Below are 14589 nucleotides of genomic sequence, written 5' to 3'. Positions count from 1 at the left end.
GACAGCTTGGTCAAACCAGCACCATGCGGTAGCATTGCGTGACAAGCAGCAGCAGCCTGACACACCAAGCAACCGGGGAAAGCACACAGAAAAATCACGTTGACAACAAAGGAAATTGTGGACAAATTCTGCATTGACTGATAAAATGTCACCTCAAGGAAGGGTGTCCTCCCAGTGCTTCGAGGACCAAGCCTGTGCTGTTTCCAAAGGAGGGCAATCTCTTCTTGACTTTGCACCACTTTTACCCTGGTCTCTGCTGATGTGTATACACAGCATCTCCTGCCTGCACCCCTCTCCTAGTCATCACCTCAGAGTAGCCTTTCTTCTTCACACTGCCACAAACCTAAGTCTTCCTCTGCCCTGAGCAAAGCCTTGCGCTTCCCTTTGCTTACCGTTTTCTACTTCTGCAGGGTCCGGCCATCGGGGAGGTCTGTGTCCTGCCCCAGAGCCGTCCACGCTCCCTGTGTCTCCAGCCATGTGTGCTGCTGGGTTCAGCTGGTGGCTTCAGCTGGTGGCTTCACATAGGCCTTGCACCGATAAAATACCTTCTGGACCTTTATTCTTCCCAGGCGATAGCATCCTTTGCTGAAGCCACAGTGTGTCCCTCATCCTTAAGATAATGCTTTCTGAATCCCTAAATCCCCTTTACTACCAAAATATTCCAGCTCTTCTCCCGGCCGTCTAGAGGTCACCTTAGTTTTTTTTCCATTGCCAAATGTATGGTTTGACATTTGCTAATGTTAAAATCCAGCAGCTATTTCTTTCTCCTCTCCTCTTACGTGTTTAAATCCTGCTGAAGGTGACGCATGCCTCTTAGCCCTCATGTTAGTTGCTGGTGCCCAGAGGCTATTATCAGGGAACCGGCTAATCCTAGATTTGGAAGGTCCCTCTGGGGTTTCCTGTGATGGGGTAGAGGGTGGGGGTGTCTGATGGCTGGGTTTGTTCAAAATCGCTGCCTGAGTTGAAATCAAACAAGTTCAATGTCCTCCTGTTCATCTTCCCTGGTACTCTGGCCAGTTCCCACAGCGCAGCATCCCCTCATCTCCGGCTGGTCAGAGAGCAGCAAAGTGAGTGAAACAGCAACAGTGGCCGGTCGCTGGGACAAGGGTAGCTCTTGCAGTGGCAAACCTCCCCAAGAGCTGTCACCACCTAAAATGCAACTGCCACAGCAGTTCTCAAACTCATCTCAGCTGCCTGCAAAGCTGATGGCACATAAATTTTCTTGCCACCTACCAGCGCGAGGGTGCACGCTTCCATCTCCAGGTGTCGATGGACCTCAGCATACAGGGGTTTGCTTGGCCAGCTGAGTATGGAGAGGCTTGCAGGGGTGCCCAATGGTGCATAACCGTTTCACCCATAAGCCCAATGTGGTGAGAGACCTGGTTGTTGTATCCCCCCAGTGCCTGACTTGAGGCAGAGACCTACACCTTCATCTCCAGTTGGCTGGGCAAGGCAGGCAGATGGGCAACACACGGTACAGCATCAACCAGCTCACTCCTGACACATTACGTGAAACAGCAATTTGTACTGGATTGGAGGAATGACTACTACTGGCTGAGACATCCCAACTGAAGCTGAATGTTAACTGGTTGATATATCGAGAGGAGGACATGTGCTGTGATAGGCCATTGGGACCACTATTAGACCCAGACTCATTAGGCACTCTCATTAATGATCTAAATGAGAATGGGAGAAAATAGCAGGTTAATTAAATTTGCCCCTACTGAGCTGGAGAAGCTTTCAGCATTAGTGGGGATAGATAAATGACAGGGAGGGTTGTGGAAAAAAAATGTCAGATTGATATAGGCTAGAAAAATGCAGCTACTTCTGGGGAAAATGATCAGCGTTCCAACTAATCAGTGTGAAGGGGAAAGACTATAGATAAAAGAGCCATATCTGAGGAGCTGCCAGAGAGCTGCAAGATGACGGCTGATAACGAGTGAAGGCAAGGTGGTTTACTTGGGAGTGAATTTTTGTTCTGTGCTTGCATTGCCAAATGTTAGTTCCTGCCTGGGGCTCCTAGAGACTATCAGAAAGAATACAATTGTTATTATTGATCGCCGTTACAATAGCTCTTAGTTTCTGATATTCTTGCTTAACCAAAACACCAAGAAACTTATGGAAGTGGTGAGAGAAAGATTATTATCCACAGCTGAACTTGGAGGACCAGCTCTGTGCACAGGTTGAAATGTCTTAATTGTGTGTCCTAAGGGCTGCAGAATCCTGAAAAAATACAGGAGGAAGCAGTGTAGCACAGTAAATTTATTGAGCTGAAGGAGGAGCAACTGCCCTACCAGGCATTATAGCAAGGCTCATCAACAAGGAGATATGGAAAGACCGCAGGGAAAACATGTTGTCTGTCCTCTCTATTTCAAAGCTGAACCTCAGAAATGAGCTGTGCAATGGCACAGGTTGGTACCCACATGAAGACAGAGCTGCAGAGAGCCAGTGAACCAAACACACACCAGGTCAACTCTAGGCAGGTTGTTTGCAAAGAGCTGGAAAAAAATAAAACCGGAAAGTTTTGGCCAAAATAGTCCCAGCTCAATTTCTGGATTGGAACAGAGCATCTGGATGTAAAACCATCACTCAGACCAGCACAGCACCACAGGTCAACGTTATTAGGCTTTTTTTTTGTCATCCTTATGCAAGGGAAGGGAAGGACATTTGGTGCTCCACAAAAAGAAATTTTTCAGGAGAAAATGTTTGGAGAAAAAGGGACATCAAAATATCACCTTTTAGAGGTATAAATACTCCCAGGTCATGACAGATGGTAATAAAAGTCAGCCCCCAGCTCTGCTCCACACATGAGTCAGAACATCACCGAAATCTGCCAACTTAAACCAGCTGCAGTCCGAAATAACAGCAATGAAAGTCAGGTCCCATGACACACAAGAAATTTCTCTCCAGAGGGGAAGCAAATGAGAGACAAAACTCTTTGAGAAAGAGGGAGACTAAGTGTACTTAAAACCATTTCTGAAGGGAGTAACTTCAAAAAAGAAGGAGAAGATATTCAAGGCAAGTGTGGAAGTCTGACTACTTAAAACAGCTACTGAAGAACAGGGACAAGGCAACATGGCAATCTCCGGAAAAAAAAAAGTTAAGGCTTGATAGTAGCATTAATGCACAAAACCAAAGCAATTTCTCTAATGCTGGCAAAATAATTTCTGCATGTCAGGAGGAGCAGACCCACAGCTTTCAGAACCACGGGAGCCCTCACGCCTGGAGGGGAGTTCAGCCGTTCCTGATAATCACAACAGTACAAGGGAAGCCCACGGCTGACAGACATTTACAAGAGACTGAGAAGAAAATCTAAATGAGAAAGAGAAAGAGAGAATTGAAAAGCACTTGCAGCAAGGGACACATAAAGTTTCTGCTAAGATGCTTGTAAGCTTTGGTGCATCTGAGACTTGCACGACCTTGCAGAAATTAATAAATGGGTGATGCAGGGTACTGATTTAAAAAAATAAACATATATATAAATAAATGGTTGTCAGCTATAGACCACTGATTTGAATACAGATTGTGTAACCACTGATCAGATCACATCCAGACACAAGTAATTCAGCAGAGGAGACAAATGAAGAGGCATGAAATCAGCATTTTTAACTTATGAGCTAGTTATAAACTACCTAATCCGAGAGAAGAAACCCTCAGGATAATAGGAATAGACCAAAAGGCTTCAATTTAGTTCTGTGTTGGTGTATATGGAAGATACTGAGAATGTGTGGCACTGAACATCCTGAATTGGCTTTGATGGAGCGGAAGATCCCACCTGGCCTTCCACACCAGTGACATATCCTCTAAAGGGGCACATCATCACCTGTGGCTCTTCTGCATTTGCTTCATGCACCCTTCTTGTAATAGGTCAGCTGGACCTCAGTGTGAATTTACCATCAATCACCCTGTCTCTGTGGACTACCTGAAATAACATGCAAAGTCGAGGAAAGGTATCATAGCTTTGTCTAAGATCATTAAGAACATTTCAAATCATATTTGCATGAAATTTGAACTAATGAATGCACTGATGTGACATCGAGAAGGACCAACCTTTAAGAGAAATGGTCTCAGCTGAACTTCAGGTGAAGTCACTGACCCGTTATCCCCAAAAGAAGGTACAAATAGTCTGACATTTTAGAGCATGGCCTCTCCAGTGACTCTGACATTAGAAAGAGAAAACAACTTTAGACTACAAGAAGAGTTTACATCAGCTCCAGAAAACCAGGCTGGCTGGAAACAACCAGGTCCAGTGCCATCCCAGTCATGTTCACAGCACTGGTATGCCAGTCTGGACTCTGGAAGAACTGAGTTAGAGAGGGTGGCCAAACACAACACTTCCCAAGCAAAAGCAGATGTTGATGGACTGCCTACCTAAACAAAAATGAAGAAGTAAATTGAGATATTCTTGCATATAAAGAGTACTATATGTTTTTAGACGCCTTTAACAACAGTGAGTTAGTGGACGGAGCATGAGAGAGATCCTAGGAAAATGGAAAGACTATTTAAAAGGGTGGAAAGCAAAGCCCCTGTGTATAAATCGTGATCTTTTAACAACCAAGAACACCCTCTTAAGACGATCAGCTGAAGCTCCCATTACAGTGTCACAAGATTATGCTTTTCACACAGACTGTCTAGACTGGCCAGGCTCTGAAAACTAGTGAGCTCCCACAGCAAAGTGGTGGCCCCACACATCTGCCCAGAGAGAAGAGCCATTCCTCAGCAACTACTCAGGGCTGGTCCAAGGTGCATATATCCTGGGAGCAGAGCTGTCAGATCCCACGTGCAGGTTAAAAATCATCAGTTTCTAGCAAAAGACACCAGTGGCATCAATTCATAATGATGATGATGACGCAGGAGCATCACAGCACAAGGAGGGGCTCCTTCATAGACCTGGTGCCCTATGTAACTTTAACGTGTCTACCTGCACCTCACTGGCAAATTCACAAGCTTAAAGCTATCCCTGTGCATCAGTAAGCAGCATCTCAATGGTTGGTGGGAGACTCCAGAGAAAGGGGGGCAACTTCGGGCATCTGAACTCTCCAGATCATAACCACATCCAAGTGGATTCAAGAGGAACCAATAAGCATGCTGAAGGGCTGGATCCGTAACCTTAGCAGGAAGGACTGAAAAATGAAATGTGTTGAGCACGGGTCTGCCATGACAAATACAACAAAATCTTGCAAAGAATGAGGCAGGAGATGAACCTGAGACCGGGACAGGGTACAGAAGGGAGAAGGTCTATTTCAGTCCCTGCTCAGAGGACTGCTTTTGTATTTGACATGACACATCCGGGAATTAAAAATCAGAAATGCTCCACTGAGGAGCGATGAGGAAAAAGTGCTCCCTCCCCTGCTGTGTGCTCAGGCAATAAGCTCATGCTGTCCTCTGCTTGCTCCCTCAGGATCCTTGCACTGCTGGCTGCATCTGGGCTCAGAAGCAGAAACTGCAGAGCACCACTCCCACCCCAACATCACTTAGGGGTACCTGTTGAAAGCCGGGAAGCCAGGCAGCATGGACCACGGGGCTTTCTGACTCAGTCTTGGCTCCTAAACCTCTCTTTCACCCCTGATCGCAGAAGCATAGGCAGGCTTAACCCTCAAGCTACCATGAATTATTTGGAGTTCATTCCTTGCTGGCCTGATTTTCAGAGGTATCCCAACCCCACAGCTGCAGATGGGTGCCAGTAGGATTGACAGAGGTGATGAAGTTTGTTACGTCTGCACTTGCAGTCAGAGCTGTAGGGGAGAGGAGCATCCTGCACGAGAATGCCTCGAATACCCAACAGCAGCCCAGGTGCTGCAGCCCTGCATGTCACTGTGCCGTGGGAACATACCCTCCCTCACCCAAGACTGAAGAAAGTGGTGAGATTCACTCAGTTCAGGACTTTTCATGTTCACTGAATACCTAAGCTCTAAGACTGCAGCACGTGGATGCCACATCCCCTGAACAGCGAGGATAGCTGCTCTGCCCTATTATACAGCAGGGTCATATGGCTCAGCACACTGCAGGTGGCGGAGCTGGTGTTGGTAGAGTGACCATGGCCAGAGAGGTATCTTCAAGGTTAGGCACCAAATATGGCAGGCTTCGTGTTGAGAAATAATTAGTAAATGCTTGAGTGAAAAGATGTCAGGCCCCGGAGAGAGGGAGGTCATCAAGGGTTTGCCATCCTTTTCTCCTAAGAATGCTCCATCATTTTCCAAACAGCTGTCACACAACTGTGCACTGCGACTGCTACTGCAACCTTTCCCCCATGCTGAACTCCAGCCCTTGCTCCACTTTCTGCACCCAAAAATGCCCCAGACTCACTCAGAAACCAAAACAGCTCTCATCTGCTGTTTTGGGGGAGGGACGACATTTTATCGTGACTCCCTTGACACTAACATTACAGACAAAACAAGAGGGAACTCTGAAATGCTTTTAAACTAGGACAATTCAAAGAAGGAAGTCAAAACATTACCTGTGGTTTCCTAGACAGAATATGACCCACATGATGACTTCCCTGAGTGAGATTATAGAGCTGTCACTCACTGCCACCGCACAACACAGAAATTAGCAGATCAGGCTGATGATGAATGTCTTGTCTTCACGTTAAATGTAGGCTGCTCTGATCCCATTGCCCCCCTCACTTGTACAGTCTAGGAAAGGCAAGGGGAAGGGGGGCAAGGGGTAGGAGTCCCACCTGAGCCTTAGCCCAGCCGTCAAAGGCAGGGAGATGTGTGGGCACTCATGTGCTGCAGGTCTTGCTAACTTTCAGGATTTTATCACTGATCTTAAGATATTTAGCAAAGTTTTTGAAGTCCCAGCTTCTGGATTCAGGAGTTCATCACAGCTTTCTTTCTAATGCTATTTTTTTTTTTTTTCCTGGCAAAGAAGATTAAAATGCTAACTCATCTATCTCCTCAAACCTCAGAAAGAAGGAGGTGAATGAAATGTCCCAAACTGTGTGTTCTCTGAGAATTTCCTTCCCTATTCAAAGCTGAGGTTTGTAGCTGCTGTTTGCAAACATGATGGATGAGGAAAGCCTCAATGACAGGCTCACGAATCACAGCATCCCCTGAAGAGAGTGACACCCCTTTCCTGAGCAACAGGGTACCATTTTCCATGGTCTTCTGATTTTAGCTGGGCTCCCTGTGGCTCCAAGCAGGGTGGTGTGGAAAGAGCTTGAGAAGGTCTCAAAACCAGCCGAAGCCTGAGTACATGCTGTCCTCAGACTGAAAAACAGTTAGCAAAAGCGAGTTTGAAAAGAGGGAACAGAACGCACAGGGATCGTATTGAAGAGGACGGTTTGAAAGGACAGCGGGGAGGGAGGAAGATGCTGACAACCCATCAGTGCAGACTCTGCTCAAGGAAGCATGGCAGAGGCATTGCTTAGTCCAACCTGTGGGTTTTGATTTAAAGGGCTGTGCCTTCTGGAGTCCAGATGACCAATAAGTGCTCGTCGCTTTTAAGAAAGCCCTTGTGCCTTGCAATAATTCACCACTGATTGCCTGTATTTCCTTAAATGAGCTCATTTAGAGTTGATTTAAGTACTCCTGGGGAGGGCAGGCAGGCAGAAGGGGGTGAGGTGATTTATGGACCTGGTGTCAGCTGCAGAAGCAGCAGAGGCTCTCCTGCCTGCAGCAGCGATGCTGGGGACTGGTTGGAGGGTTACTGTGGTGAATGTGAGGGCCAGAGACCCCCCAAAAAGGGTCCTGGAGATGATCTATGGCAGCCATAAATCTTATGAAATCCTGTTTCCCCCTCTTTAAGGGCCAGCTCCGATGCAAGCATGGATTTGCTGTGTACCAGAGATCCCAGAGATTAGATGATGTTTGCAGTTGCATTTCACTATTTTAATTTGGGGGAGGGGATCAGATCAGTCTGGGCTACAGACTCTGGGACACAATTCAGCTGAGAAAGTCCAGGTGTTTAGAAAGAGAAACATCATGCTCTGGACTCCATTGACTGTAAAGAGTGCAAAATAGACTTGCTTAGATGTAGACATTCAGGTTTGGTCAAATAAATGCCACTGGACAACCAGATCAGATGTACATATCCATATGGGGCTGATCGGCCTTTTTTTGAAGTGACACCTCCCGCAAGGGCCTTCAGTGACAACTTGTGTGGAACCTGAGTGTAGTAGATTTTGCCCCACTAGATGCCTTGTTGCTTTACAGACCCTCCTCTCTGATGTCTCCCGGCTCGGCAGATAGCTGCTCGGCCATGGACAACCTTGGAAGCAGAGGCAGGGGCTCAGTAATGTGTATAGGCAAACCCCAGATGGCTTCCTCTGTTCCTCACCATTGCGTGGCATCTCTGCTGAGCATCACACCTGTGACAGAGATGTCTGAGAATGAGAGGCAAATGCCCTCCAGGACTGTCCTGCTCTTCATTCTCGCCCACAGCCCACTGCAGAGCACAGTCATCCCCAGGAGACGGCTGGCAGGTCCCTGCAAAGATCTGTCTCCTGAGAAGTAGAAAAGCAGGAATAATCCAACAGAGTGCAAACTTTTAACCACATATATCCTTGTTTTGTAAGTGTGCTGCATCTTTAAAACACTGTGGCTTATATTTCTATACCTTCCTATCTGGAAGGACTGAAAAAGAAGAAGAATAGAGAATAGGAATAGCAAGGAAGAAAAGGATCAGTTTAGAAATGAGCAGAATGGGGAGCTTTCTGCTGTGCTTCCCTCCCTGCGTCAAGTCCCCCTCTCCATTACTGCCCTCCCAAATTGAGAGCAAGGCCAGCCAAGCAGGGAGTTACTCCACGCTTGCCCCAGCGAGGTGTAGAAGAGGATCGGTGCCTCTCTTGTGTTCATTGTTTCCAACCCAAGAGCCTTGTCTCTGATTCCTCCCTGGATGAGGACTGGAGAGCTGTCATAACAGGGACTGGTTTCCATAGCAAACCTGGCGTTTTCAGATGGAGAGGCTCAGCCCTGCATTCACTAGAGCTGAAAAGAAAAGCATTTATTCCCCCATAAGCATGAAGGACAGGGAGAAGTCTAATGCCATGTGAGGTTTATATTTCATGAGCTTCTATAGAGAAGAAGAACTAGCCTGCTAGTGAGTGCCTGCTGGCAGCTTTTCTCTCTCTAACTCAATACATGAGTTGAAGTCTTTGTGATTCAGAGCTGAGTCTTGCTCCCTATTTATCGGTTTGTTGGTTTCACGCAGTATCCGAGGGTCAGCGGTGGGCTACGCTGTGCACAGAGGGAGGATATGCTGCTCTTGGCCCACGTGCATTGCTGAGAAGCAGAGACAGAAACCAGCACAAGGGCAAAACTGAACTGAAGCCACCATAACCGCAACAGCAGGCACGGGAGGACGAGATAGAGGGGCAGCCAGTGGACATGAGATGGAGATGACCAAGAGGGCTGCATCCAATAGCAGGCAGGAAAACAGAAAGCAAGGGCCAGGGACACATGGGATTAAGAGCCAGATTCTGGAAAGCACTTGGGGAGGCGTTGGGCATTGCCACAGCCAAAAAAGATGAAAGCCCATGGATTAAGAAGGGTGGGGCACGCTCATCCTCAGAGCTATTCTCAGCTCTGCTCTGCACCACCCTGCCTGATGGCGGTCATGCTCCATGATCCCAGGGAAGCTGAGACTGGACCGTCAATGCTTTACCATCCTACAGCAGCCATGAAAGTAGCACAGGGGCCACGCCCACTCTCCAGCATCTCTGCTTCTCATGCGAAGCTGCTTGCACAGGGACATGCCCATGTTTTAGGCTCTGGCTGCACGGCTGCATGGAAAATGGTGGAAAGGACACTTTCCACATCCAGCTCCCCATGCACAAGTCTATGCGATACACAAGCGCTAAAACAGCATATGGCATTTCTTACAGCTAATCAGCGTTGTGGATCCATTGATTTGTGGTTCTGCTGTGTGAATCCAAATGGGTGAGTTATTGCATCTTTTTCCACAGCCGTCATGACTATAAACTACTTTAAAAATTAAACCCATACTCCCAGAAGCTAGGGTTTTCAACAAAGGGATGGTGTTACAGAAGGCTGGGAGGGAAAACTTGTTTAGCCAACAAAGGAGAGTGAGAGAGATACAGTGCCAAGGCCATAAAGGGTTACAGAAAGCAAGAGAAATTATTTCTCTCCTCCTCTCTGACTAGGGATCCACAGCTCACTTCAAGTGTGCAAGTAAGTCACTGTGGTGTCATCTGCAAGGTTTTGGGGACTGGGAAGAGCTGGAGGATGGTGGGGGCATCGTTGCCTGCACAGGGGCCAGGCCCATGCTCCCAGGGGCACATAGGAATCAATCCTTTTCTGGACTGGTCCTTGGCATGCAGTACTGAAGATCACCCCAGGAGAAGAGGGATCACCTGTCCAGCCCTCACCCAGAGCAGTGAGGGTGTTCGCCTGTAGTGGCAGTCCCGTCCCCAGAGCCCTTTGGCAGGACTCGTGCAAGTGCTGCACAGAGTGATGTGTCCCTGTCCTCCAGAATGAGTTATCACTCCTATGCAGAGCAGACAGTGCAGGCGTTTATTCCTCCTCCAGATGGAGAGATCTGCATTTGCAGTGGACATTAAATTCGTAGCAAAGAAAAAAAGAAAAACTATGCTGCAGCCATAAACCTCCTTCCCTCAGCTGGGGAGCACAGTGTGCTTGTGGGGCAGTAGAAGGGACGTTGTCCAGCCCATAAAAGACAGAAGGGAACAAAGGGTTTGTCCTCTGAGAGGTCTCACCTTTCTCGTAGCAACATTAAGGGGAGGACAAGCATGTAGCTCTTCCTGTGCCTGACCTCCTTGTGCAGAAAATGCACCAAAGCATTTGTAAATGTGCTGGCAAGCGTCGCCTCAACCCCCCCATTGCTTTTTCCTGGCCACGAAATGAACATCTTCAGTCACAGATCGGGGCTAAGCATTTTGCAGGTAGAAGGGAACACTCTGTTTCCCAGCTTGGTGCCGGCAGCTCGTGGCGTGGCCCCATGCCCAGCTGCATTTCGGGGACGGTTTGCTTCCTCCTTTCCTCTGCCCCATGACATTCCCTTTCCTGTGGGAGGCGAGAACAGCCCATCCTGCAGCCCTGTGCCCAAGCCCTCTTCCATGGCTGGGAACAGATCCCCGTGCCCTAGTGCAGGAGGAGACTTCCAAACCCATTTACAGATGCCCGTCGGTTAAGGAAAGGTGGTAAAGGAAGGAAGATGCTCTTTTATGTATTAATTACATGTCAACTCATTTGCTGTAGAACTACACCGGGAGCACATGAAGAATTACTGCATTAATTAGAGAGTAAATGACCCCTAACTCATAACAGTGGTCTCCCAGCTTTGGCAGCCATTTGTTAACAGCAATGAAAAGCACCAGATTTCATTACAGAACATAACGAGAGACCACACATTCAGGGCTTCAGTATTCCCCCGCCAGAGCACAGGGAAGCTATTTGTCCCATTGAAATCAGCAAGAGCTGCTGTATATAACGCTCCTAGCATCTCACGCATTTGATTTTGGGACCAAGATCTTTTTCCTCCAGCTGAAATATCTGTAGTGTGCCGTCGATGCAGCACATCAGAGCAATGACCAGGGGCAGCTTTCACTCCTCTGCGGCTCTTCCCAAGCCAGAGACCCAGCAGCCTGTGCATTCTTAATTGACAGAATTAGGAAGCTTATTTGAAGAATACTTGAGTCCTCAGAGTCTAATTTCCTGCTATATAAATAATACATCAGCAACAGCAGTCTCCAGGAAAAATAAATAAATAAATAAATAAAAATAAAAACTAAGAAGCCCAGATGAATATTCTAGCTTCCATCACACTGTGAAAATCCTTTGCAGAGGTTTTTCACAATAGTCCCCAACTGCATTGTACCATTTCTCGCCTCGTCTGATTTAACGAAGGGGATAGGAGCTGAAAATTACACACACGGGCCTCGCCCCTGCAGGCGTGATCACACCTTTTGATGAGCACAGCGAGAGCCGAGGCTCTCCAGAATAAACGCTCCAGCCCCCAGTACGAAGCCTTCAGCTGTATATCCAGTGAAGCCCACCAACAGCATCGCCAGGAGCCCCCCCAGCCCAGCTCGGCGGGCGGCAAAAGGGCCCACGATAGCAAAGCACCGCGAATCTCCTGCCCGGTGCCAACCCCGGCGTTCCCGGTTCAGCCCCCACCGCTGCCTTTCCCTCCCGTGGCAGCCTCGGGGCTGGCACAGCTCCAGGAGATCGAATAGCAAGTGCTTATGTTATTAAAAGCCACATCGCTGTACGTACATATTCATGGGTGGGGAGAGGATGAGAACTGCGCAGGCATCTTGCAATTTTGGCAGATCGCAACTTTTTAGGGCTGAATTTTCAACTGCAAACTCCCTCACTCCCTCACCAGGTCCAGGTCCAGGTCCAGGTCCAGGTCCAGGTCCAGGTCCAGGTCCAGGTCCAGGTCCAGGTCCAGGTCCAGGTCCAGGTCCAGGTCCAGGTCCAGGTCCAGGTCCAGGTCCAGGTCCAGGTCCAGGTCCAGGTCCAGGTCCAGGTCCAGGTCCAGGTCCAGGTCCAGGTCCAGGTCCAGGTCCAGGTCCAGGTCCAGGTCCAGGTCCAGGTCCAGGTCCAGGTCCAGGTCCAGGTCCAGGGTGAAACATCAGTCTGGCGTATCAGACTGGAAAGCGCAGCTCTGGTCTCGCTGGACCACTCCTTGCCCCAGCATCATCCCATGCTCGGGTGTTCCGTCCTCAGATCATTTTGCACCACTGTTTAGCAAAGCTGTATGCAGCAGCTGACACCTGGACTTACTCTGATTTACTCAGCACTGGGACCTCTACGTTTTGATTTCATTCCTGCTTCGGCCCCACCCTGCTCTGCAGATATTGCTGAGAGATGCAGGGACAGCAGCTGCATCTTTGCCCATCTTTGCTGGGCAGTGCTGAGCTCCTGGTGCTGTGGATTCTGCCAGTAGGGAGCCATTGCAGCCATGGGACATGGAAGCAGCCGCAGCATTCGGATGTTCAGGGGTTTGCCTGCCAGAGCCACGCTGTCTGCAGGGCTCCCACAGACCGAGAAGCAAACAGGCCTCCGAAAGGCTAAAAGGAATTGAGAAGGGGAGCTCCAGGACTTCATCAGAAGTGTTTCCACAGCACAAATATTTGTATTCCTCTGATGTGGGATTTACAAGCACACACTCGACTCCAGCAGGGAGAGCCTGCAAATATGAGCGACGTCTCTATGTACTTACCACTTGCTCCTGCCTTCCTCTGTCTCTCTGGCTTTCTCTCTTGTGTTATCTGTTACTTTTTGTGTGCCTGAACCAGGGAAATGTGGTTTCTGGCAAGCAAACCAGTTAATGGATGCTCTCACTAGAGGCAAAGCGTCCCGGGAGAAGGGGAGCACATGGGAGAGCTCAGGGTGCCCGGCTGCAGTGTAGCTGCTCACAGACTGCCCCTTTGCTTCCCCATAGCACACGGGGCTGGAGAGGTATTGCAGCCTGTCCCACGCAAAGACCTATCATCCCACGCAGGGAGAAGTGGGCAAGCGCACAGGGGCAGAGGTGCCAGGCACCCTGAGCCCCTCCTGATGATGCACCCAGAGGTACGAAGCAGTGTGGAGACTGCAGCCCCAGCTGCAGGCTGTGGCTGCTCTGCTACAGGCAGCTCCACGGGAATCTCTGCTGCCTGCACAGGAGTTCCCTTGTTCTCACCTGATGGGCAGAGTAAAAGGAAGGGCTGTGGCAAATGGAGTTGTTCCTTTCCCCATGCTGTGCCTCAGAGGACCACAGTATCGTCTCCTCCTTGGGGAGATGAAATCCGGAGCAAACGCAGCAGACAAAGGGGCCCGTTTGAAACAGTGCTGCCAATAAATAATTCATGGGAGAGAAGTGGTGAGTCTCAGGGGAGCCAGCACAGGGATCTGTGAATCTGGTTGAGTTTGCAGTGCTTTAATTATGCAAATTGACAAATGTCTCTACACTGAGAAATTCTGCTGGTCCTGCAAAAGAGCAAGAGCTGGAAAATGGCAAGAATTTCCCAAGACTACATGCCTAGCCAGCTGCCAGCCACAGCTGGCAGGGTGAATCTTGCTGAGGCCTCTCCAGAGTTAGCTCTGCTCCTTAAAGGGCAGCCAGCAGGATCCCCCATGCAGTAGATAGAGTACAGTGCCTTGACAGCTTCAACTGCTCTACGTAGCCACGGCCTCAGCCCCAACCCTTCTCTTGCACCAGCACCCTTTGCTCCCAGGATGAGCCAGCTCAGGGAGTGGGAATGAATAGCCAGCTCAGGGCTGTTGCGGGATCACAGATTGTGAGTTAACATCAGATAACTTCAGCAAGGACAGCTGGGGATCCCTCGAAGACCTTTCCCACTGATTAGCTCAGCTGTGATAAAGACAAAGGGTTGTGTGGGGAGATGCGGTCTCTGCCCCCCAAAACACATGGGTGGGAATGTGGGACGCTTTCTTCTGCATGTCTCAGAAATTGCTGCTTCGTCCTCTGGTGCTGTCTCATAGCCGCAGCCCAGGCATTGGGCTTTCCCGTGCTGGTCCCAAGCCCTGCATCAGCAGAGCCAAACACCCAAAGGATGGAGGACCCACAGTCGCCTGCTGAGGGATGCTCACTTGTGCCCAGGCAGATACAGGGGCTATCCATCATGGCTTGATGAAGCAAAGCCTTTGCCTTTGTAAG

General features: G+C 49.0%; 1 protein-coding gene across 1 annotated transcript in view; it reads right to left on the bottom strand.

The window, feature by feature from the left end:
• The window catches only part of RTN4R (reticulon 4 receptor), a 29019-nt gene extending 16460 nt beyond the window's left edge, over nt 1-12559 (bottom strand). The window contains exon 1 of the mRNA XM_009282109.2: nt 12307-12559. Within this exon, the coding sequence (XP_009280384.1) occupies nt 12307-12559 (253 nt within the window). The remainder of the gene's footprint in view (nt 1-12306) is intronic.
• Nucleotides 12560-14589: the final 2030 nt, after the last annotated feature.

The sequence above is a fragment of the Aptenodytes forsteri genome, unplaced genomic scaffold (genome assembly GCF_000699145.1).
Source record: "Aptenodytes forsteri isolate BGI_AS27 unplaced genomic scaffold, ASM69914v1 Scaffold85, whole genome shotgun sequence".
NCBI lineage: Eukaryota > Metazoa > Chordata > Aves > Sphenisciformes > Spheniscidae > Aptenodytes > Aptenodytes forsteri.
The sequence above is the reverse complement of the archived record's forward strand: the minus strand, read 5'-3'. Positions and strand labels throughout refer to the sequence as shown.